This window comes from Scomber scombrus, chromosome 1, assembly GCF_963691925.1.
Source record: "Scomber scombrus chromosome 1, fScoSco1.1, whole genome shotgun sequence".
NCBI classification, from domain to species: domain Eukaryota; kingdom Metazoa; phylum Chordata; class Actinopteri; order Scombriformes; family Scombridae; genus Scomber; species Scomber scombrus.
The window spans coordinates 24272304-24299214 of NC_084970.1; the positions used below are offsets into that span (position 1 = coordinate 24272304).

Genomic DNA, 26911 nt, shown 5'->3' on the forward strand with positions numbered 1-26911 from the left:
CAAGGCCTCAACACTTTTTCGTTTCAATGCAGTTTGTCAGATGTAACGACCCTGACCATGGCGGCTGGTGAGTGAGCACAATTTACTCACATCTCAATTTACTGCATATCATTTAATCAAACTAGTAGATCAAGGTAAAGTCACTCATTGCTGAAAGATCTGCTGAGCTGTTTGTGTGCGCCGTGTGTGTGTTTGTGTTTGTGTTTGTGTTTGTGTGTGTGTGTGTGTGTGTGTGTGTGTGTGTGTGTGTGTGTGTGTGTGTGTGTGTGTGTGTGTGTGTGTGTGTTGAATGTGGCTCAGCAGTGCAGAACTTCAATATCTGGGTAATGGATAGAAAATTAAAAATAACAGAGAAAAATACATCAGTAGCCTAAATGACTTTTGTAGCAGCTAACACAAATTGGGTATGGGATTTAAGCAATACAAGGTCAAGAAGAGAAAAAAAATTATGAATAAATAAAGTGCAGGATGCGCTGGTGCCTAATTTATTTAAAAGGAAAGGTAGGTGGCAGACTTCCAATTTAGTCAGGATGTCTGGGTCCTTGAGATGTAATTTTGATATTAATTTCCTGCCAATCGGAGCTCCTATATGTGATTAGCTTTGGGAAAATACAGCTGCCATTCAGTGTCCCTTTTCAACTTTTTATCAGCAATTAGTCTGTTATCTCCACCTTTTTTTTTTTACTTATTGGGTTCTTTATTCTGTTTTGTGGCCTTTGTCCTCTCTGTCTGTGCTGTGGCTGTCTTTCTTCTGGCAGCTACGTCAAATTAAATATTAAAGTGAACATTTAAAATCTGTCTACAATAAAAGTGCTTAGTAATTTACAAGAGCAGATGTGCACAAGTTTGTTTTTTATAAAAGATTGTGTTTAGGATTTTTGTGTTGAAGAACAATCAAAGTGGGGGAAAAAACAAAATCTGTGAGAAGTAATTAAAGTAATGGATTATTCTAGTTTCTTATTGGCTCCATTTATGACTCATGCCTTTTAGTTTTATTAAGGCTATATTTTTTATATTTATATATTTTTTTATTTTTTTATATTTTTTTCTGCATTCAATTGTACATTTGCATGGTTGGGGGACCTGTTAGTTGTGTCTTACACATTTCAGTGGAGTGCATAGATTCTATATTTCATTTGGTGTGCGAGGCCAATTTATGGTTTCTGTGTTTTATGCAAGTGGCATCACCATCATCATCAAAGTGAACAAATGATTAAAAACATCTTGAAGATGAACTATATAGAGTATAATGTGAAAAAATGTCCTCATTTCAAAAGCTGGGTTACCTTCAATCAAAACTGAGTAATTTGATCTTCCATAAATGAGGGCAAAGTGCCGTTCTCATGAGAGGGAGTCTGAATGTAAGAGTTTGAGGACATCTTGTGGGTCGAACAGCTGCATTTTGGGTTTCAAAGTAACAGTTATCCCAGTGCATGTTAACACATTCTCAGATTTTCTGATTTAACCTGATTTCTTTCTCTGAATAACTTCTTGTGTGCATGTTGTAAACATACTGATCGATAAAAATCAAAGGGTGGAAGTGAAGGCCCTGTTTGCTCAAGGCAGCAGCTGCCTGCGGCTGGGGGCGGATGTGTTGAGACTAAGCTGCACCTGAACCCTGAATACTGGAGTTATGATCCAGCTGCCTCCAGCCCTGTTTAATCCCTGGACACACCTGCTGCGATTTATTTAGATTGTATGTGCAAGACCTGGAAAAAAGATAGTCTTACTTATTGGGTATGGGTTACTACTATCCACCTATTAAAAAATATTAGATAGATAGAATAGATTTTTTTTAAATTACTTCATCCACTCGCAATTATAGCCTTGATAATCTCATATAGTTATCATGAGATGCCATCCTATGTAACAAATAGTGCCTCTTCATGACCTTTGCTGCAGTCTTCCCTCCTTCCTGTACAATGTGATTAATAGCAGATTGAAGAGATTACATCAGAGCCATCTGTGCCCACTTCCAACCAAAGAAAATGTGTACAGCCACACATCTGGATAAAGGAAGAGTGCATGTTATTGACAAAAACTGTTTTATATTGAGAAAACCATGGACATGTATGAATTTAGATGCATTTAGATGTGGGAAACACACATGAAATATAATTTGCATCTACACACACACACACATATATACACACACACAAGCAACTCGTCTTGCATTCAGTAATCAATGTATTTCATTATGCCACAGGGATCTATAACCTGAACCACATACAATCTCTTCTAACATGCTGCAGGCTGGCAATGCAACATAAAGACTCTTGGGAGGTTGCAACATCAGAAAATAAGGGCCCGCTCCTTAAAAGGTTTCATAGATTAAAAAAAAAAACATTGATCATAGTCATCACATATTCTTCAGGTTGAGTAAAAAGCATACAGTAGCATCAAGCACAACCTACAAGAGGATATCAAACAGCTGAGTGATTGCCTGTGTCTCTGTGGACCAGCAGCGGGATCCTATAATCCATATCCTTCTCCCCAAAGGGATGCTTGGTTTGCATCTCATCTCTGCTCACACTGCTGTTCAGTCCTAGATTGAAAATTTCAATCATTTTATTCTTGGCCCTTATCCCCATCTCATTCGACTATATTTATCTGTAAGTACAAAACCTTAACATTGGGGAGAAAGAACTCTGAGGCCTTGGTTGCTTTACTCCTTGACTTCAGGACAAAGTAGGATTGGTAAGTCAAAGTAATTTACTCTGATCAGGAGAACTATTATTCCTTACATTTCACTGTCTTATCTGTATCACTTCCATTTGGACTTTAAAAAGGACTGGATGACCGTTTGGCTGCACTGACCATCATTATTGAAGAAGATAACAGTGTTCGATAAATAATAAAAGCATTTTGTGCAAATTGTGATTGAAATTCATTACATTCATCATTAAAAACAACGCACACTATTCTGCATACTTTCATTTTAATTTAATATCAATATTTGAAAACTGAGTGTCTCAGTATATTTGTTTCTGTTTCTATTTGTTTTTGTTTCTGGAAGATGTTTATTGATGGCAACTGAACATTCACATCATCATTTAACTATCAGGTCACAGACTGCTCATACTGTTTTCAGTCTATTAGCATACTTCTGCTGCCTTAGAGGTCACACAATCTTTCAATTGTGTATGTTTTTCTGCCATTTAGACATGTTGACTATTTAAAATCAAATTCAGCTTATCTATTAAGTTCATATGTTTGTTTGTTGTTTTTGGGAGGTTTTTTTACACAGTGGTGTAAAACAGTTGGCTGGCTAGATACAGAGATGTGTTTTTCCCGAGAGCACCTTCATCAAAATGTTATGGAGGGAGGATTTCAGTGGCTCGGGAGATGAAGGAGGTAGACCATGCACACTGTTCATGGTTGGCTGAGAGAGAAACAAAGCAGGCCGGCGGTTAGTAGGCTAGAAGGCAATACCTGCCTTCCAGTCGTCACTGAAGAAACGAAAGTCCTTCTGGCTCACTGCCGAGCATGGAAAGAAGCTGGGAGAGCTCACTACTTCAAAGCCGCCTGTTCACTTAAGCTCAAAAGGACAGAAAATACTTCAGGCAGGACAATGGAACATATGCAGTTTAATGTGTAAAATCAACAAGAGGGACATGCTTCAAACAAACATCTGTTTGGTACAATAACCCAGAGTTAATATGGTAATAAAGAAAACAATACACACAGTAGTTAAATAATACACCAAGATTTATATACCTCCCGCAGAGGAAACGTATATGTCTATATTCCAAAATGAGCCTCATGCAATAACTTTATTTTATTATTATGCTTGCTAAAATATTATTGTGTGTGTGTTTTACCCTGTCTGCTTTTTATTGTAGGAGATTTTGTAGGAACAAAAACAAAAAACCTACAGTAACTACACCTTTTTGGCAAAAGAACATGTCACCCAGTGCAGCAGTTCAGCTCACTGACACATTTTCAATAGTTTTTGCACATAGGAATACAATATATCAGGCTTTGGATACACACACAATACTTCAAAGTAGGATAAGAGTTCATTGTTGGTTTGGCTCTGCACATGAAATTTGTTGACAATAAGAACAATATAAAAAGCTGCATCCTCTAATAACAAATTTTTTCATATAAGTTTTTTAATGTATAGTAAGTCAAGACATGTTTTGACATCTGCAGGAATGTCTTTTCTTTTTGTATTTGTGTAAAAATTCTGAATCTGACAAATAAATTGAGTGACAAAACTTTCAAAGACAGGTTGTGACAGTCCGACAGGTTATAATAAGGTGTTTTCATAAAGGATTATTATAATCAGGATGACAAGGTTTACCAGTATGTGTATCTAGAACTGTGTACCTTTAGTAAGAGCTGTGACAAAAAGGATAATACAGCAACAGTCAGCACTGCCTCTGGCAAAGAATTAGCTCCAAACATCACAACTGCCACATTTGTTCCAATTACTAGGAAGCCCTGGGCCTTGAAGTTGTATTGACGTGTGCCAGGTAGACACTATGGAATTAGCCAGACACAGCTGTTTGAGGAAGGTGGCAGTGGTAATTAATATGGTGTGGTAGTTAGGCAGTGGGCAATGGTCACTTTGTGTCAGGAATTCATACTAAACTGAGATGTTGGCACTTGATCTAAGTATATTGCACAAGAGTCTCTTCTGTTGGCAACAGTTGTCTATCTACACAGTCCTAAAAGGGACAAAAAAGGGAAAATAACCTTTTGTACTTGTATTTCATACTGTATATTGACAGTTTGTTGTTCATGCTTCTTTCATAATTTTCCAATAATGTCCTCATAGTTTGCTTGAAAAAATATGTAAGTTAATACTAATTATGGAAAAATTAGTGGCAAAGTTCAAGTAGCACACTTAAAATTATATAATTCCAATTATTAGACTACAGAGTCTTTCAGTGCACAGCAGGTCAGCTGAACATGTAATTATGTGAAATTTGTCTACAGGCAAGTTTCAACATACACCATACAGAGAAAAGTTGGGTTTAAATGGAGCAGTTCCTCCTAGGATATTCCTATTTTCTCTACAATTACTAACAAATAACATAGTTCTTTCCAGGGATCTATTTAGGAATATTAAAAAATGTAATTATATTTTATCTACTTATATGTGTGTTGCCAGTGCAAAAAATTATTTGATACATTTTCTCATTTTTTTACCCACAATATCCACTCTTGGAAATTAAGCATGGATAGCATTTTTATGTTGTAGGTTAAGCACTCAGTGTGGTTTGGTTAAGGTGAGGGAAAGATCAAGGTCTTGAGTTAAATATTAAGTAAGTCAACTCTGACTCAAAGCACAAAACATTTTCCCTCTCACCTTAACCAAGTGTTTCTGTGGCCACAACCTAACCACACATTTGACACAGGACATACTCCAGCAGTGTTAAAGTGCTGTACTCTATGCATTCAAACAACCACCCCGAGCTCCTCCCAGTGACTTCTTAATGCAACTTCTAGATTGGGAAAATTGTTGGCAGTGAGCGTGCAGTACTGCAGGCAGCAATTATGTTTCCTTCAAAGCATATTTGGCAAAGCAAATTAGTAGTATATAAAAATATATTGTAGGAGATGGAATTGAACGATCAAATATCAGCATGTTTATACGAATCAAAGTTGCTTTTCACTTGATCACACTTCTAATTCCTTTTGACAAATGTGTGTGCCCATTCAGACATTGCAGAAACGACACAGCAGTTTGAAAGGGGCACTTTCTGTTTTTTGTTTGTTGTTTGTTTGTTTGTTCATGATTTTTTACAATGTGCAGTGCTTGGGGAAATTACGACAGATGCCTTTTCAAATGGCACGCAGCCCAAAGATCCCTGCAGAAAAGGAGAACAGTGTGAACAGACAGTATGCTTAGACTGCAGGGGTCAAGTCAATACATACACTGAAATGTATTCATCACTTTCTCTCAGTGACAACACTATGTGAAGTATGCTTTGGTGTAAACAGGTGATATCAAAGTCAGCGAGGTATGACAACAACAACAACAACAAAATCTGTGGTATTTCAAATTGGGCACGTGTGGAAAAAACAAAGCTAAAGTTCTCCAGTGTTTTAATGAAAACTGACTGCTGTTTAGCTTTTTTGCACCTTGTTCCTATGGCCTCCAGACTCACCACTTGATAGCCACAACTCTCGAACAAACTGAATTTCTCCACCGTTTTAAACAAAATTTGTATAAACAAGTGTCAGCATATGGTTCAGCACCTCTCTTAACACACATCCCCAAAATGAGACCTACTGTACCTCATGTTCATAAAAATCCATTTTTGAGGTTGTAAAGAGCGTGTTATATTGTACAGATCATTTCCCTAGGAAGCTAAGTGGCTCTGTGTGCAAATGAGCTAATGCATCGTGCGAGCGGTTAATGCCAAATAGATATCAGAAGTCCTCAAATAGCGATGGAACTTTTATAACACCTCTTAAATATTTGAGTTTTATGAAAGGTAATGAGGACAAATGGAAAAGCTGGCTATCTAGGAGGTACAATGGCCTCATAAAACCACATGGTCACCGAAAGAGGGAATTTTTTAAAAATGTTAATGCCCCATAAGGGCAATAATGGCCAGGATTAAACAGATGCAGTAAGAGCAGGGCAGGCAGTAAAAGACTCATCAGAGGTTTTATGATAACAGTGATCAACACCCTCACATTCAAAATAATCTTCTGCTGTATTTTCTTTATAGTGCACACATACATAGTGTATCTGTCCCATCTGTTTGAGAGTTTTAGTTTCAGAACGCAGAAAAAATATCCTGCAGAATCCCGTGCACTGATTTCTTGGTCTCAATCCACTGCAGATTATCAAAATCATCAGTCTGATGAAAAACATTTTTCCTCTCTGGCACAGAACTTTAGAGGCTTAGAAATCATTGCCATCTTCATTCACTGACCAAAGCTTGTCCAAATTTCAACACCTGCTTCATGGAGACAAACATTGACAGGACGATTATGAATTTATTAGGAGTTCTGTAAACATGCATAAACAAATCAACAAGCTAAGAGCAACACCCGTATTCCCAGGCCATCAAAAAGTCGAGGCAGCAAGGATGTCAGGTTTAAAGCAAAGACTTGAGCTATGATTAGACTTCTTTTCACAGTGGCTTTTTCCACAGCTAGGTATCTATCCAAGCCAGCATTGAAGCCAAAGGAGCACAAATAGATGGTAATAAGGCTGAAAGAAGCTTGCTGTCCCACTCTTGTGTTGAGATATTTAAGCACAGTACTAACATGTCATTTGTCAGTGCTATGCTCACCAGTGCTGCATCTGAAGTCTCCCACTGCCTCTAAATGATCAGTCCTTTACTTTCAAAAGGTATCAGATGCTAAACGAGAACAGGAAGCACACAATTTCTGTAGAAATGTAAAATACATTGACGTGACTGCTGAGAGATCTGCACCCTTTTAATCTCATGCTGGCAGAATGTGTGTACATTAATGTGAGAACCGTAACATGATTTGACTTTTATCTGTTTTCACAGGTATTAAAAAAAATGTTTACTAAAGGAGGGTTTAGAGTCATGCACGAAGGGGTTGCAATGTATTGCTATAGAGCCTACGCACATAGACGCCCACGCTACACTATATTTGAATGACTAAAAATGAACTGCACATCAGAGCAAAGGAGGAGAAATCATGTGGTTAATATGCCTGGGTTGCTTGAGTTTTCTCCTACAAGTTCCTGGTACTGGTTGAGACTGTTGGTAGTGAAGACATCATTAGGCAAGTTTTAAAAAGTCCCAGTAATCTTATCCATTTCAGTAACACAAATTCAGCGAAGATATTTCCACCGGAAACATTCTGCTTACGGAGATCTATAACAGGGAATAAAAAAAAAGAAAACTTAAAGTTGTGGTGTGAAGTTGTGAAGTAACGATGTTTGAGCTTCACAGTGTAGATTGATGTATGTGCAGAGTTCGACACCTTTTACATTCATCTGCTGAAGAAGGAAAGTTTCACTGTGCTCACTGAAAATCTGTGAACCTATTAGCTATACATATGAATATACAGTATACATTGATAGATTCTGTATTTTTTAATGAGTGAGAAGGAGTAGATGTAATTTAATTGATTTTAACGAAATGATTTGTGGAAAAACTATATTATACAAAAGACGCATTGGACACAACTAAAAACATTTATAGAGAGGATCTTTAAAGTAGTCTCCTTTTAAATAGCTGTCACTCTATATCACAAAGTGAATGGAAAAATGTCAACAGACATCTGTCTAATTTTCCACAGGTGCTATAAAAAGGATCAAATTAAATGCTGAGCTTTACATCAACACCTATGCTGTAGGTAGGTATAGCAGACTAGCCATTAACCCCTTACTTACACTGACATCAGGAATGAGGCAACTCTGCTGTGTTTTGTAAAGTACCTGTAGAGTACATTTATCCTTGCAGAGTGCACAGTGATTTTTTTTTGTTATTCCCTGCTGTCCAGCAGCACAGAAGAAGCAATTTTTGACTAACTTGATTTCATTGCACAGAATAACCTCAACCTGTCAAGATGCGTATGCTATTGCACAGATTGCACAATTGGTGTAAAAGAGAGGTTACAAGCAGCACATGTACCACACCAACACATTGTCACATTCACATAGAACAACTGGTTGTGAAAAAAAAATGCCTCAAAACAGTACTGGACAAGTCTGCGAAAATAGTTAATATAATCAAAAGTAAATCATTAAACACAAGGCTTGTTAAAGCTCTGTGTGAAAAAATGGGAGGCAAACACACAAAACTTCTGTGTCGTACTGAAGTTCGCTGTCACAGATGTCTATTTTGAACTGTGCATTGAGGTCAAGTTGTTCCTGCATCATAGCGATTGACTGTGTGACAGATGATTTCCAGTGGCTCGCAAAATTGGCATACCTGGCTGATTTTTTGAGCGCTCTCAATGCTTCGAAGTTGGAGCTGCGAGCAAAAGCCACCACCGCCACCTGTCCTGTCAAAGCTGCACACTGCAAGAATTGTAGTGTGCCGGTCTAGATAGCAGAGAATTTGATTGTTTCCCAATGCTCATGGACTTTCTCGTCACTGCAATAGAGGAGCTGAATGGCGACAAAATTGCAGCCTTCAAGGAACATCTGCAAGGCCTTCACTCGCAATTGGTAAAATATTTACCGGAATTAGACACAGGCTTTGAGTGGATCAGACATCCATTTGGGGACCAAAGATACATCAAACATGACAGTTTCAAGATTCCACCAAGACAGGCTGACAGAATTGTGGTCATCACATCAGATGGGACACTGAAGACAACTTTCAAAGAGAAATGCTTCACAGACTTTTTGATCCACATCTAATCTAAGTATCCCGAGCTGGCTGACTCTGCTCTGAAAATGTTGATGCCGTCTGCAACGACCTACAACTGTGAATTTGGATTTTCCACACTTACTGGTCTGAAAACAAAGCAGCACAACTGAATCAAGGTAGACCACAATATGATACTAAAACTTACCAGTTTGGAGCCAGGACATTGCTTGCACTGATGTCTCACAATAACCAGGACCATTCTTCCCATTAAGATGGGAAAAGAGACAATGAGGAGTGAGTAGGCTATGCTATTTGCAAAGCTGTCATTTATTTAGGCTATAATTTGTAATATACTACTGATGTAGGCCTGTTGTTTTGGGGGATATTTGGGGAGTTAGGTGGTCTGTGAGGTTTTTTTATTGGTTAAGTGGTCTTTGGTCTGAAAAAGTTTGAGAAACACTGATGTTTAGATATTATGGTGTGTCAGCAGTTCAATTTAGTTAAATCAATTGGATATCTTTATTTTCTTTTTAGAATAAAATTCCCTTGTTCCCCCCCCCCCCCCAGACAGCATCTCTTTGTTGAAAAAAATAGGACTTTGGCACTAAAAAGACTGTAGGTTGAAACTTCATATTAGATTTGGATAAACTTTGAAATACATTTTTGCACCGAATGAGGACTGTGGATTTTTTAAGAAAGGATCTTATGAACAGAAGAAATGATTACAATGTTAATTTGTAAACTTGAAGACATGAAAAATTGTGAACCATTCCTTGAATGTGACCAATGCCTCAAGGCACAGCATGGGAGTATTGTAGTATGATAGACTGGCAAAGTTCTCCTCACCTATCATTCAAGAGCAAATAGGTTTTTGAATTTTCCCTTGAATGATATAGAACATATGATATATAATAAGAAATAAAAAGAAAGGTTTTAAATAAGCATTGCTCAGTAGACAGGAAATTATACCAATTTAAAGTCCAACACAGTTTAAAGCTGCAGATTGTGGAGTGTGTCTAAGCTTTTAACTGCACATCTCTGATTGTTTTACCACAGCTGGCAGAAACAAGAAGCCACATCTGCTGTTTTCTCCAGCCACAGACACCCAGATCTACCGCACTGTCACTACACCTCAGAGAGAACACTGCAGATACGCAGCAGTAAACAACACACTGGCAAAAGGGACCACAATACCAACAGTCTAATCATCCCTGTGAAACTGTTTGTGGATATTTGGTTTCGCCTCCATTCTTCTTTCCACTTAGTGTAACGGCAGCTGGAAAAGGGGCAACAGAAAAAAATGTTGCTAATGGTGAAGCCAAACTTCTCCAGCTCCGAGCTTGAATGACGGCTGCAAAACACTAGTCAGAACAATTTGGGGTGCATTCAGGGCTTCTTGAGATTAAGTGAACATCACAGGGCCTGGATTTATCGCAGTGCCATTGTATTAGACTGCATTAGGTTTAGCTGGATGCACCTATATAATAAACAACAGGCAACTGAGTGTATTCAGTGATTATCTGGCCACACGAAAAATAACTAAACGGTAGAGCTGAGAGTGAAAAGAGATAGAATACGGTAGGATTGTTTAACAATTTCCTTCCATGTCATATCACCAATCTTTCTTGAGAGACTGTAAAACTGCTTGGTCTGAATCAATTTTATAGCTGACTGATCACAAAGCGTCCCTCCCTTCATCCTGTGATGGGCTTATCTGTGTTTATGTTTCCACACGGTATCTCCCCTCACTTGTCCCTGTATAGTCAGTTGCAGGAGGATAACACAAACGCAAACAGCCCTTACTGCTCTTAAGACCGCTGCTGTACTCCCCCACAAGTCCATCACGACTTCCTCTATCTCTCAATCTCTTTCTGTTTGATACTAAACCCGTTAATATGTTTTCCCCTCAGATAAGGCTCATTGTTTAACAGGCTGTTGTCATAAAGGAAAAATTAAACAAACACCAGCTTTAAGATGCTGTACTCCCATCTGCTATGCATTCTTTTTTCTTTTTTACAAAAAGCTTTAAAACAACACATTTATTCATTTAAAGAGGGAATGAGAAGTGACATGCATGAGCAGTAAACAAACAAGTGCAGCATCCAAAAAGGAAAAAAAAGTTGATGCATGGACTAATTCAGTATTAGCATATTCAGCAAAACATTCAACAAACAGCCCTGTGCTGTTTGGGATGAAACGCTGTCGCACCATTTTACAAAGTAAGATTAAAGTAACATGTTTATTCATTTGAAGAGCACAAATTGGGCTGAACCTTATTAGCACAAACTAAGATATTCTTCTGTGTTGACTATAGATTTTAGGGGAGAAAATAATTTATCTTCCCACTGTCAGCCTTCTACAAATAGGCCTACTGTGAAAAGTCTGTAAAGATGATAATTTATGTGAGGAAGACTTTTCAGTCACATTACACAAAGCACTTAAAAATACCTGCTATTTATCAGCTTAACACTCACAAATTCATGAATGCCACTTCATGCCCTTGGTGTGGACTGTATGCCAATGGTGTGATGATGTGTTAATTTATTTGAGAGGACATGTTTAAATAACAAGCCCCTGGGGTCGGCCATGAAGTTTTGTGATTATCACCTGTCCTGTGTTACTGCGCTTTAACAACATGCCCTCACTGCCAGGCACAGCGATTAAGATTCAGTCCTTTCTCAAAGAGACTAATTTACCGCTGCCACAAGGTTCTTTGTAGTGTCAGTACAATTTATGACTTAACTGTTATTTCACTTTAGAGGGTGAAATAATTTGCCTCAGTGACAATTCATTCTGATTCTACAAGCCTGACCGCCAGCATGAAATTAATTATAACTGTATTATTTTCAATATTACTTACCTCTGATTAAATTAATAGGAAAGAGTCCATCTGACACCCTTCTACACTGCTACATGTCAACAAAAAGTGGATATGTTATGATTTGTGTCGTAATCAGTGTCTCATGGAGGTTTTACTTCAACCAACCTCATCTTCTTGTCTAACTATCAGTTACCAAATTTCCCACAACTTTCAGTCAATCTCAGACGATAAATGAACAATAAATGAATGAATGACATCAGTTTAACCATGGACACTGTAGATAACGATGTCCATTTTAGTTTATATAGCTCCAAATTTGACATTTATCTCTGACAGCTTTACAACAAACTCAATTCTTTTAAACATTTTTCAAATAAGGAAAGATAAGATTATATAATCAGTTTTGTCGCCCAGTGACATGACAAAAATCAAACGATGCCAGTATGCTCCATCAGACGGGGCTAAACTGCTCGCTCAAATTATCTTCTTTGTCTCACAACTATTTCTGTCAGTTTTTATGTGAACAAATGAGTGCAACACTACGAATGCCTTCCAGGAGAGACGGTCTTAAAATGTGCTTCGTTATCCGCATATTTAAAAGGTTATATTGTGTCTCACCCCTTTCTGTGTCGGCTGGCTGTTCACTCGAGTTAGACCAACATTTTTCTCTTCCGACATGGCCAGCGTGCCCTGGCTCATATACTGCCTGAACAGTAGTATCAAGAAAATATTAGTGTTGCTAAAAAACTGAAACCCAACCAACAACAACAAATGTCTCAGAAGCACAAAAAACCTTCTGAATTGTTCTGTGGAGCATCTTGCACATCTGTAACCGATCACTCAATACACTAAAAAAGAAATGTCAGGAAGAGACTGATAAACAATTCATGCAGCAGAGATTAGATTTAGGCATTATAAATGTGCCGTTATAAGATTTTATAACATATAAAAAAATAAAAATGTTGCCTCTGTGCAATTCTGTAAAATGTCAGAGTGACGAATGGAGCATACAACATATTTGGGTTTGCTCATTTTTGACTGAAGCAGGTTTCCAGGCTATCCAGCGAGCAGAAGCTCTAATCTTTGCAACCTCTTCACACTTCTTCAGCTTGTGTCAACAGCACTGTGAGTCAGTTAGCCATTCATATGCTGCTACAGATGGTCCCATCTCTCTTCTTCAGCTCTGCCGCTGACATGATTCATTGGGCTCTGCGTCTTGATTTAGGGTCTCTTTCATATTTCTTCTAGCCCACAGCAGAGAAGCATTTCTCTAAGATACCCCTGAGGCATTGACCCTGGTCTGCCTGAGAGAAGAAAAAAAAAAGCTCTGCTGGGCAAAACTGGACTCAACACAACACACACACACACACACGCCTTCACACATGTACTTTATACTGTACAGTATGCACATACATACATATGTGAGCTTGTATGGGCAAAGGCAAACAAGTCAAAGTCTCTGTGTCTTTCTCATGCACACAAAATGTGCTATAAAGTCAACAAAAAATTAAAAGTCAGGATTAAATGAACAACCAAAATTGTGCAAATAAGCACTCATTTCTTGCTGTGGCCAAGGTCTCGGCCAACTCATTAGCAAACACCTTTTTTTTTCTTACTTTTTTTTTTTTGCTCCTGTTATTAATCTGCAGTATATTTTCACTCCCAATGTCACTGGAATAAGCATGTCACTAAAAAATAAGCCAGCAGTCATCTGTGATTGTTTTCCTGCTCAATTTCAGTGTGCTGAATTTGTATAATAATAACCTTGTATGTTTCTCTTCTATCTAGAGTGAAATTTTTCCTCCAATTTAGTCCCTATAGGCCTCATATTTCCCTGTCAGAAAGGACTATAACGAAAGACTGTGCACACCACTTTCTTATCTCTACCAGTAAATTACCTCAAGATCAGATACAGCCTGCCAACTCACAGAAACTCTACTCACCACAGAGACACAGAGACAGAAAGAAAGAGAGAGAAAGACAGACAAAGAAAGAGAGAGAGAGGGAGAGAGAGGGAGAGAGAGGGGGGGGGAAACAAGTGTCAAGACATGACAAGAGGAGGAGAGTATCCCCGTGGAGACCGATAGTTTCAGCTGATCTCAAAGGTCATCTGATGTTATCAAAAGATCATCTTCAGTCACCAACATACGCCTTTTACACTCTACTCAACAGCTGGAGTCAAGCACCTGTCAATCAAAACTTTCATAACCTGCAGCTATATCACAGTGGCTGCAGCGTTCCCTCCTCTTCAATGTAATCAATCTGAGTGTTCTCACTGAAGCATTAACATGAGCACTGAATAAAAAGACTGACACCACAGAAGAAGAAGCACAGACACACATCACCTGCAGGATGTTGTATAATTATTCTAATTCTAATTGTTATTTCTATTTCATAATATGTGGGTCAAAAATGTGATGATGTCCGAAAACACAGAATCTTCTGACAAGAAAACAAAATAACCAAATCAACGGATATATGCTATATAGCTTTATCTATTTTAAGCACATTTTAAAATCTGTGCACAGCATAACTACAAACCGTACAAGGCAAAATAAACAGAACAGGATCTGATATTGAAAACCATTGTGAATAGAAACAGCATGTGCAAGATGTGAAGGTTTGTAAAGCAGATATTTGACCAGCTGCATATGAATATAAAAAAAGCTTTTTAACCATTTATTGTTACAATGTGCATTCTAGTTTGATGGTGTGGATCTGCTCATGTGATACTCTGGAACAAATCTGAGCAGGCAGCTGTGTAGCAGTGAAGGCAGTGCTCAGCGTTGGTGTATGCAGACTGAGTTAGTGCAAAATGTTTATATAGACCACATATTAAGAGAAGTGGGTCGTGGACATATATAATTAGAGGGTGTATGGACCATGTGACTATGAACTGGCTTCTGTGCCTGCCTGTACTACCATGAGGCTCCATTTAACTAGTCGAGTAAATTGCCAAAAAAACTGCCAATTCAGATAATCTTGTATAATCAGAATTAATCAATATATCATTTTTCAAGTAAAAGTGTTGAAGAATCTTTGCTTACAATTTTCTAAAAAACAAACAAACAAAAAAACAAAAAGAAGAAAAAAGATTTGCTGCTTTTTTGTTTTTCTTAAGTCATTATAAACTAAACAGCTTTGGGGATTGGACAAAACAAGCAATGTAAAGATGTCACATCGTACATCTCGTAAAGCCTATTTTTTCACAAATATCTGATATCTTACAAACTGAATAATGTGTAGATAACTTTTATATCTCATAAATTGCAGCATTATTTCCCACCAAGCCTCACTCTGATCTATTTGTTGGAAACACTGGTCTCCTTGCTAAAGGAGACTCGTATGTCTCATATGTCTTTAAATATCTCACATGATAAATTATTGAAATGTTAGGTTGGCTGTTACTGCAACAACCCAATTCCCTCAGGGAGAATCAAAATACATAAATGATTTTTGAAAAATGTACATATTGTTGATCATGTAATTACAGTGTATTAATCCTAAACTAATCTCCAGCAGACAAGTATATATATTAATATATGTATATCTTGTCTTGTCTTTCTCCACCTTAACATTCGGCCATGGACTGCTCTCCTTTACTTAAACCACAGGGAAACAGAAACCATCTATTGTATACTTGACATGTAAATAAAACCAGCAGGCGAACTCACACATAATTCACCGTCTTAACATTAGCATGTGTTGGGCTGCTGACAGGTCATATGACAGGCTATAAGTTGAGATGCGTGTGATGATTTTTTTGCAGATGATCACCGATATGTGAGTTGACTCGTCCCGGTTGCCGGGGTGATATAAAATAAGTGGCCTCAGAGACTAGTCAATTTAGTCGCTGGTGGTGTGAAGGTATGATTAAACTCGAGGCGAGTCATCTGGATGCAGGCGGCGGTCTTTCACACACGCCGAGGGACACTGCTACTGTGATACGGACGTGCCTCGACTCCTCTCTGCAGCATTGTGGGGAGCAGCTCCAGCGTGGTGGAACCGAGCAGATGGTGAACGTATGCGGCGCTCATGCATGTCATCATGACCTTCATTAGCTGAAGGTGACATATGACATCATCTGGCCCACGTGCATTACGGGGACCAGAAAAGAGTTGTTGGCTTCTTTTTCTTCTTTTATTGCAGCATGGTTCAAGGTTGTTGATGGGAGGTTTTGGGAGTAATCACAATTCCTCCTCCTCCTAACACACACACACACCTTTCACCAGCCACTCCTCCTCCTCAAGTAAACCCCTTCCCACCACCTCCCAGCATTAAGGTAAATAAGGGCTTCCAGCAGAGAGCCAATGAGCACGGGCCACTGAGCAGAGATGCATGTTTGTGTTGCCTTCCTCCCAGGACCCTGCTCGTTTATCTTGGCTGTCAGGTAAAGGGCAGACTCAGGGAAGGTGAAACTTTTTTTTTTAATAAGGCCGGCTTGGTTTCCATAGAAACTGCAGGACAACATTACAGGGACAATGATAAGAGAGCAAAGTCTGGTCTCAGGGCATCCCGCGGTGTGCCACATTGTTGTTGGAGACATTTGTGTTTACGTCAGAGAAATGAAAGGGCTATTTAGATTAATTCTCAGGGAGCCTCCAGTCTCAGACCTTTTACTGTGGGTGGTGAGATTAATGAGAGCATATTCACACCTAGCTTTCAGCTTAGGTCAGGAGCTAAAAGGTAGGTTTCCACTTATAAAGAGGTGCGGATTCTTCTGTGGGTACAAACTCCCTGATAAAGGAAGACTAGACCCCCAGTGACTGTCATGCTTTTTTGATAAGTAAAATTATATTGCACATTGTAATATTTAAAGGAACTATGAGAGTGCAGATTGCAGATTCCTTGCCAGTAACATTTGTTTTGAAGCAATAAAGAATAAAACACTGAACAGCATAAAGGTTGCCTTCTAAAACTGTCAATACTCCAAATTCAAACTACCTACACATTCAGAATATTCTCCAGGCTAAAAGTGCATAAAGAAGAAACACATTGCACAGGTAATGAATACTTAATGACTACTACATTTTTCACTTTGTGGCAGTAAATGGGAAACATGTTTAGTTAACAAATGAGTGGAAAATCAAAGGAACAGAAGGTACCTCACGCATTGTCAAAAGCCTGCAGCCGTGAGATAAACCAAGACAATGATGCAAAGATATGAGAGGCTTTGTTTCCAAACACACTCCTGTGAGAGAGAAATTAAGTCTCTTCTGGAGCAGAACTCAACATGGATATGGTCCACATGCAGTCATAAAGTCGATATGAAATAAGGTGCCCTTGATAAGACGGCACACAGCTCAAACTCATGCAAACATGCTTAGAGCTACTGCAGGAAAATGTTGAATTCAACATTGAACTTTCATTCTGTATTCATCCCAACCATATGCATGTTTCAATAACAGAGAAAAATACTAAAGGGAATGCACTCTCCTCTCTCCATACACAAAACAAAACAAGAAAATAAATGTCGGGAGCTTTATAGTAGATGGCCATTACTGAAATTGCTCTATTAGTCTGTTGTTTACTGGTCTATAGTGCTGCACTATTCCTGCTAAGCACTGTGAGAAACCGCTTTTGTTATCAAAACAATATTGCAGTGTCCTTGTGATTAAATCACAAGGCAGGACTTTTTTGTCAGCATCTCCGAGTCTTTAACTGCCTTTTATGACGAAACAAATAGATCCCACTCACACACCTTTTATGAGTATTAACTTCACATGTTTTCAATCTCCTTGTTCCCCGGTTTCAGCAGCCTCTGATTTATATCTGAGGTAAAGAGGAAGAGTCCTCCACAGAGACTGGGTGTGCATCTGCTCACCGGTAGACGGAGGCAGGCCGATATCACACAAGGGTGAGGGTGTGATCTGACAGCTCATCAGTGGACAATAAGGCCTTGGCTGTTAATGTCCTGCTACCTGGCACACTGCAGGGTGGCAATCTGCTCCAGATGCTGGAGGCACACTTCCAGTTCGTGGTGGGGGGAATCTGTGGTTGGGATGCAAAAGGGGGTGGACTCACTGAAAAATGAATGGGACGAGACAGATGCACACATGTATGCATGCACCACTTCCAGCCAGCCAGCTCAGAAATGTACTGTCTCCTCTGCTCTTCCAACAGTACTGTAGCAACAACAGAGATAATATCTGGGCACAAATAACTGAAATCTCTCTTTTCCAGGGAACAAGATTGAAAATTCATCTGTTCAGAGCAATCATACATAATTTGAGAACGGGAGGACTAAAGTAGATAGAAACTCACACACACACATCCATGCGCAAATACAAGAGGGACTTATGAACTCAATTTAGTCAGCCAGACAGAGTTCTTGATTCTGTCACTTGGGATAATCGTCAGGATGTGGTACTCTGACCGAGCCCTGCGTCTAAACCCAGGCAGGATATAAGGTCATGTTGGAGTGGAACTCTAGCCATGCAGCACCCAGACCTCAAGTGCTCCAGTGGTTTTGTGGTTATCTGCAGTAGCCAGCTGTCGCAATACAGAGGAGCTCTTCAAGAACGTCCCCTCTCCTCTTCCTCTGCCTCTCATCTTTCTCCCTTCTCTCAATCAAAACTGTCCAAATCTGCACCCCCACCTCTGTCCCCCTCCTGTCTAATTTTAGCATGTGTACATTTATTAATGCTTCAAGTGGATTGTTTGTTTGTTGCTTTTATTTAGTTTAGTTTGTTTCTAGTATTTGCCTCAATTAAGAGGTAGAATGAGTCAACACAAAAATACCATGTTTGTTTTTAGGGGTCCAAGCCAAGACAGTAAATTACCCTCTTGGTTTTCAGGCAGGAATAAAAAAAACAAAAAACATAAAAACACAACTACAGCTATATCCCGCTTTATGAACAGTTTGAGGTACTGGGGGTTCCATACCACATTTATTTTAAGTTGTTTTTTTCATGGGATGGAGGGAAACAACTCTTAACTTTCTCGCATGCGACTGACTAAGAGGACAGCTATGCATAATATATTTGACAGTGCATGTTTAAAAGGTTATTCCTTTCTGTTCAAAATTAGGTCAGTTCATCACCACAAACGAATGCAAGGAGGAGGCGGTGAGACTTGATGTTCTGCAGTGAATCAGTTTATCATTTAAATTCAGTTCTCTGTCTGTCACTGTCAGGGACAACACGGATAAGAAACACCACTCTGTGGCATACATCATCAAAACTGATGTAAAGAAGCTGCGGAGTGATCAGCATTCTGGTGGGTTTCTGACATGTGTGTAACCTAAAGTGCAGAGCTCCACCTGCTGGTCAAAGAGAGCTACAACAGCACTTAATCAGGCCTGAAGCACATGCATTTAGATTTACAACTGCAATGAGCACAGTCATTACTGAATGCCATGAGAAAGCTTAGCCAGCAGGCTTATTAATGGTTGAAGAGTGGGCATTAATATGTGGACTGTTAGAACAAAGATAACCAGCTGTGATATTATGTTTACTTGAGGGCTCTACTTTATATACAGTTTGACATCAGATAATTATTCTGAATATATACATGCTATATTCAGTGGTTCCCAACATGGAGGTAAGGACCCATGCAGGGGGCCACAAAGTAGCTCTCAGGAGCCATGAGATGATTAACAGCAAAGGAAAAGAAATGTACATTTCAGCAACATAAATATGTAATTTTCAGACTTTGCTTAAAGCTTAGCTTCTATCTTCTTAATTACTGAATAATTCTACCTCCTCACTCCTCTAAAAGAAATGTAACTGAATCAATTGTGGAAGAGATATTTACTGTTTAGCTAATTGTTCCCAACTTGGAGACACATGCGACCATTGTGACATTGCCTAGTTTAAAAGGGTCACAAGCTGAAAAGGTCAGGAAGCAGTGCAATATTTTATTATTCAACACATGCTGTCCCCCCGATGGGAGCGCTGTGTGGATTTTGTGGCGTGGCTCAGACAACCCTTTAAATGAGGAAGTATATTTCCAGAGCAAGCGGGGATAACCTAAGCTCTTGATGCTTCTTCAGTGGATTCCTATTAGCAGAGCTTAAAAGCTGTCATTTCGGTTAAGCCAAGGCAAATCACCTGAGCTTCACGTTTAGTGGGGGGATGGAAGAAAAAATGACACAAATGATGAAAGGCAAATGAAGAAAAATAAATGTATGAGGAATGAAATACAATAAAATATAATACAAAGAGAGGGAATTATAGACCTACATTTACAGAATCAATCGTTTCCTCTGTTAACCAGTCAAACATTGCGAAGAGGTCTGCACTACGACTCTAGGACTCTTATTTCCATGTGATTAACCTCTTCAGGATTACCCGGGCAGCAAAGACACGGGAAAGGTCAAAGGTCAGCACTCAGACAGCTACTCCAGCATGAGGGCTGGCCTATTAAAACGAAAGGCCACGCACAAATCTGCCCACCCATCTTCAAGCATCTTTTAAATACATACTGTGGCATTCATCCCTTCGTGTTAAATTTCAACAGCATGCAAGGTCAGTTGCCTTATTATCGTAAAAATAAAAAAACTGTTGTACTCAATTAGAAAAAGGCACTTTGAAAATATAAATACACCGCCAAACACCTGGCGTGTGTTGGCAGCCGTGAGACAGACTGCAGGTGGGGATGAATTAAAGCAGAGTCTCCACCAGAGGAGGTAATCATGAATTAAACATCAGACTCTCGTGCTTGTTGAGGCTGTAGCTTTTTAGCAAGGCTATAACTCCTGGTTGTTGTCTCCTATTGGCAGGGAAATGGGAAAGGAAGGGAGGAAAAACTACCTTTTTAAAAAATAATAAAATACATTCGAAAATGGATTTGCACATGCTCACATATAAGTTTGAAGATCAGACATCAAACCAAATTTTAACATGCGGGAACTGAGGATCCCTATAAACTCTTCCCATGACTGATGCAATTTTGTCATTCAGTTACTCCAACAGAGAGAAAAAAACATGGTAGGTGGAACTTGTGCTGGATTCATTCTTTTGCCACTATAACCGCTATGTAAGTGTATGTGTGTTTGCGCGCTCATAGAAAGGAGGCAGCTCATGGCAGCTTGCCATTCCTTCAGAGTGTGTGTGTGTGTGTGTGTGTGTGTGTGTGTGTGTGTGTGTGTGTGTGTGTGTGTGTGTGTGTCTGTGTGTGTGTGTGTGTGTGTGTGTGTGTGTGTGTGTGTGTGTGTGTGTGTGTGTGTGTGTGTGTGTGTGTGTGTGTGTGTGTGTCCATGACGGATGGAGAAAGCATGTGGGAATGTCTTAACCTTTCTGCCCAGACAGGGACAGCCTCTCCAACCAAATAGGAGCACCAGTTTGAGGGATGTTAAACTAATTTATGGTTTATCTCCGTCTGTCCAGCAACATCAATCATCATTAACTTTGTAATTTGTCTTACAGTGTGATGAATATGAGGGCATAGAAATCACCACACACTTTAAACCTGCAAACCAGGGTTTGGATGAGTATTGTTTGAAATGTTTTGACAATATTAAACAATAAAATAACTGAGTTTCCGCTCAGATACCAAAACAATACATTTGATATCTTACTTTCAGAAACATAAATATATTTTTAGACAAAACCCATTGTTATTTAGATGAAAGAAGCCAAAGCAGGGCAACCTGGTGTTCCATCGGTTTCAGGCACTGACAATGAACCGCAACACTCCTCATTCTAGACCGGATAGGGCCATTTGACAACTGTTGACTATCAAAACAGGTGTGTGCATGCAATTTAAAACAATCAAAAATGTATTAAGTTTTGATTTAAAGGGGATGTTTCATTCACATTTCCACATCTATATTTATATTCTGGTGCTCAATATCTTTATGATTTACAATTTAAACAACAGTTGTTGTTGTTGTTGTTTTTTACTAATATTGGCTATTTAAGCAGCACCTCAGTTCAGCCTCTGTCTGAAACAGGCTGTTATAGGTCCTGTCTCTTTAAGGCCTCCCTCCCAGAGCCCACTCGGTTCTGATTGGCCAGATTCTGAAAGCTGTCCTTTAGCCTACTTCTGCCAGGTGGGAAGTGGGAATAGCGTAGCGTCGTAATTTTCTCTACTTCTCTACTTTCTCTACAAAATATAAACTTCTCAAATACATCCATATATGTTCATGTCCAAATCCAATTTGAAATATGCTAATGGTCGATGCAAACAACCCACAGACCAACCTTAACAACAATCTTAGCAACAAAGGCTATGCAAATGTGGGTATGCAATCTGATGTCATCATGAGGAGGAGGCAGAGTTACCTTTGTAAACAAAGTGGTCAGAGTCGGCTGAAAGCCTGAGCTTTTAACTTTCAGGGAGTGGTTATAAATACTTTCACCTCAAGTTTTGGAGGTGTGATTATGTTTAACATAGACATTGGACATTATTACAGCATATGAATTGTAGAAAATCTCAAATTATTAAAGAATTAATCAACAAAGGTACATATCTAATTTTATACCAACTGTTGGTTAGCATGTATTTGCATTCTTGCTGTGTCCATTCCTACAGTTCAATACAGATTTTTATAGATAAAAAACACTGACATAACAGATGACACTACTGTCAATAGGCCAAAAATGTAATCAGAAAATGCCATGTCCAATCTTTTTTTCTCTCTCAGTGTGCAAGTGAGAAACCAGGAGAGACGGAGAGAGAGACAAACTGAGAGGAAGAATGTGTTTACCAAATCTCCCCTGAAGCGAGACCAAATCATCTACATTCATAGACACTGAGATGAAAGCTGCTTGTGTTCTTCCTCTATGATCTTATCTGATTGTTCTTTATCTTTTTGTTTACCAGGGAACCAGATGAGGACGTGCATTAAATCTCCCTTAAATCTCAGGCTCATGTGTCATGTTTTTGTGCCAGTCCTTTTTTATTAAATAAGACAAAGCTCTTGTGCAACTCACTACTTCTTTAAGACTGTGAAACAATCTGCAGCAGAACGCACAAAGACCTGTTATAAAAAGGCATGTGTACAGCTTCTCACAAACAACACACACACACACACGCAGAAGAACTCAACCAATCGTTTAAGGTCTCTGAGGCCTCGATAAGCTTCTGTAAATCAGCCACCATCCGGCAGTGAGTTTTATTCCCTCTCTCTCTCAGTGGATGTTGGGTTATGACCCGTAGGCAGGAGGTTATTTATTGCTTTTGTCTCAGCTTGTGTTGACTTCTAGCCATTCATCTATGGTTCTAGGCTAATAGAAAACAACATAGGGTTGTAGATCTGCAGGAAGCCTGCAAAGCTGCAGGGACTTGGCTCAATGCTCTCCTAAGAGCCTTGTCTCCCCAGATTCTTAATGTCTCTCAATTTCTCAGCTCTAGTCTTTTACTTCCTTGGTAATGAGCAAAACAAAAATGAAAACCTGTTAGTGAACCTGAGGTGAATGAGCCTCTATTAATGAGTGTTAGTGTGAATAAGGAAAGCGAGGAGAAAAGAGGAAGTAAGGTTAAAGATTCCACAAAACATCTCCCAGAGGCTGCTGGTGGAGATGATAGACAGCCTGTAGCCTGCTGGCCTGCCTTTCTCACCAGCACATAAGAAACATCTCTATTCTTGGAGATGGCGGCTGCCTTTGTAATGGAAACTTGAGGTGTTGTGTTGGAAAATAACAAAAGATGAAAAGAGTAAATTGTCAATGCCAGAAAGAAACTTAACCTTGATACTCTGTCTCCATAGTAATTCCATTTTTGATAAGCACCAACAGACGACACATTCTTTAGAAGACTGTGAATCACTCTGGTTGGTAAGATCGCTACGAAAACCCTTTTCGCCTCCTTCCTCCTTACCTTCACACAGCAGCTGTGAAACAATCTCAACATAGCTGTCACCCTTTACAATGGACCGTCTAACCAGAACTGGCAACTCCAACCTCACCGTAGTTTGAAATACGGGCCCACCTGCCATTCCAACACTGCTGACAGCAGCTGACAGTTAAGAGGAACAACCACAGACTGAGGATATATGAGGGGGTCCTTGAGTGATGACAGCAGGGGTAAGATAGAGAGCTGTGATGTAATGGAGACAAGGTCGCTGACGGATAATACGAAAGAGGCCAGTTTGTCTGCTCCAGTTCACAACCATTCATATCCGAGATCTATGTCTGGGAGCACTAACACCTAATAGATGAATTCTACATCGATGTCAGCTTGTTTGTGGGGGCAGTATATAAGTGAAGGGTAAGGGTGTGTGTATGTGTGTGTAACAGACTGGGGTCAAATGGTGTGCAAACAGTCTAGTCATGCCAGGATCATACAGCAGGATGTGTCTGGAGCTGAAAACCTTTGACTTCCTGTAAACTGAAAATAAACTTTAAATGTTACAGCATGTGTGCAAATTTAGGTAATATTAATTCTGCCAAGGTTATGTTTTCACTACCGTTAGATAGTTTATTATCTGTTTGTCTGCCAGCAGAAGATGAGGAGGTTACCAACAAATTTCCTGTCCATTTAAGTCTTGAGGTAAAGAACCATAGTTTAGATTTCCAGTAAAACCAGAAATTAGATCTCTACTCCAACAATCCTTTATTTAACAATAACTAATAAACCAAGAATTTCAGACTTGCTTCCACATCCTAAAGCTATGTTGGCAGAGTTAAGAAATTAAAAAAAGCACTGAATTAAAGTGAAAGCTCTCCTGTGAAGATGTGTGTGTGCGCTTCAGTATTTTCAAGTAATTTCACGAACTGCACTTTAAAAATGAAGGCAAGATCATCTCAGTGGCTGCAACTAACAAATACGTTCATTAACGATTAATCTATTGATCATTTTCTCAATGAATAAATTAGCTGTTTGGTCCTGAAAGTGTCAGTTACCTGGCAACTAATCCATAAATCAATTGATTGATTGCAATTATATGAAAATGTATGTTAGTAAGGTTTGTGTGTGATGTTTGAACTCTGTTCATAAAGAAAAGTAGTATCCCCTCAGTACTACAGCATTACTTTGTTAACACTACATTTAACCTTTAAATTCTGCCATAGTATATCACTGTGTTATCTCACAAATATGAAACACTTGCATAATATCCATGAAGAATACTGATGTGTGTGTCTACAGATGGATGGCAAATATATGAAATACCTGAATAAATCAGTGGAAAATCGACACCATTCATACAAGGCTCACGGGGTCGCTGAATGTTTTGATGCAAATGAAAATTCTGTGATACAATGGTATGGCCTTCACAATAACCTGGTTCTCAACTGATGATGGATTTTGGAATAGTGCCACTCTCCACAAACATCATCAAAACATAAAATATCCTCTGGAGGAAAAGTGTTCATCCATCCAGTACAGTTCAGAGAATCTGTTTCAAAGGGCTTTGAAGCTACTCTTTCGGCTCATGGTGGCCTTACAAGTTAATAAGACACGTCAAGCTTCATGTTTTTTTTGTCTTCATAAACAAACCTTTTTACGATGTCGGTTCCATTCCAGCAGGAGTGTCCGTCACTGGAGGCCAGCTCGCTCACACACAGCTGATCCGCCAGGCCGCCATAGTATGTACGGTAGAGACGTAGACTGTTCAAAAAATCCCTGAAAAATCACCCACATAGGCACACGCCTTATTAAATTGTTTAACAAAATCTTTAACATAATAATTGCAGATTTAATTAACTATAAATCAGGCAGAAAACCACACAAAACAAGATTCCCTTCTTTCTTTTTATGCACGCATCTGGCATCTGCCACCCACTTACCTTCTCTTGACAGCGAGCGAGTCCCCTGACACTCTGACAAGAGCTTTAAGAGGAGTGAATTCTTTGTTGCTGCTGTGCTGGATGCTGTCTGCCTGTGTGGGCCTCCTGTTCGGTGGGCCACACAGTTTGTGCACCTATTATCCGATCAAAACACAGAGACGCAAATTTTAGTCTAATCACTGAATTAGGAAGCAAGCATTTTTGCAAATCTTGTTTAGGTTTACTGGTGCATGACAAATAGGCCTTATTTTAGATGCCTGATTGACAGGTGTTTATACATAGTACAGAAGTGCAGCCAAACCTATCATCTCCAATTTCTGAATACTGCATGTGCAGTTTACCAAGCAGCAGTGACACCAGACAACCACTAGATGGAGCTGTACTTTCTTCATCAGTACAGCATTCATTTTATAATACAGAACATCAAGATAGACAGAAAGTTACATGTAAATATAAAAACTGTATGTATTACTGGATGGATAAAGGCTGGTTTAGGTAAATGAATCAAAGCCTGAGGAGCAGCTGTTGACTATCTCGCCTGAATCCTCCTCTGTCTGACAGAAGTACTTAGGCCCTGACCACCTCTGAGCTTCCCATGTGGATGTATTTCTGGATGGTTTTGGCCTGCTTTGGCATGACTAGCTTTATATTTGTGTTGTATGTGCATTTTGTAAGAATATAGCCTTGGTCACAACACTACATACTTTTCTGCCTTTCTGGCATGGAGCTATTATCAGACATAGCTTTTAAAATTCCAACTAAAATCTCTTCAGGACTGAGTGGAACAATTTATCCTTAGTCTCTTGTCCAGTTTACCAGAATCAGATTCACTGCTTTTCATCTCACTCTGAGCCCCAGTGATGTTCTAACAATAAAACGGCACCAAGTACATCTCTCCACCAAGAGGATCTGACCTGTGCTGAGAGGCGGGGTCCATTCTTTTGAGCGTGTCCAATAGCATCATGAAGCAGCGTGTGAACTCCTAGAAGCACTTGCTCCAAATCGTGAGGTCCATGCATCCGAGCTGACAGGCCCTCCAGCGAGCGAACAAACTCCCTCCAGTGGGTGTCAATCTCAGCCATGCTTGCCAAACAGCCCCGCATTACGTTGAGGCAATAGCCCATGCAGGGCTTGGACTGGGTTAAGCCCTGTGA

At 39.3% G+C, this 26911-nt stretch overlaps 1 protein-coding gene across 1 annotated transcript in view; it reads right to left on the reverse strand.

Moving 5' to 3' along the window:
* gpc5a (glypican 5a) overlaps positions 1–26911 on the reverse strand; it is a 118088-nt gene that overhangs the window by 61620 nt on the left and 29557 nt on the right. Inside the window, exons 4-6 of the mRNA XM_062430722.1 lie at positions 26672–26905; positions 25758–25891; positions 25468–25593 (exon numbers count right to left, since the gene is read on the reverse strand). Coding sequence (XP_062286706.1) covers positions 25468–25593; positions 25758–25891; positions 26672–26905 — 494 coding nt within the window. The remainder of the gene's footprint in view (positions 1–25467; positions 25594–25757; positions 25892–26671; positions 26906–26911) is intronic.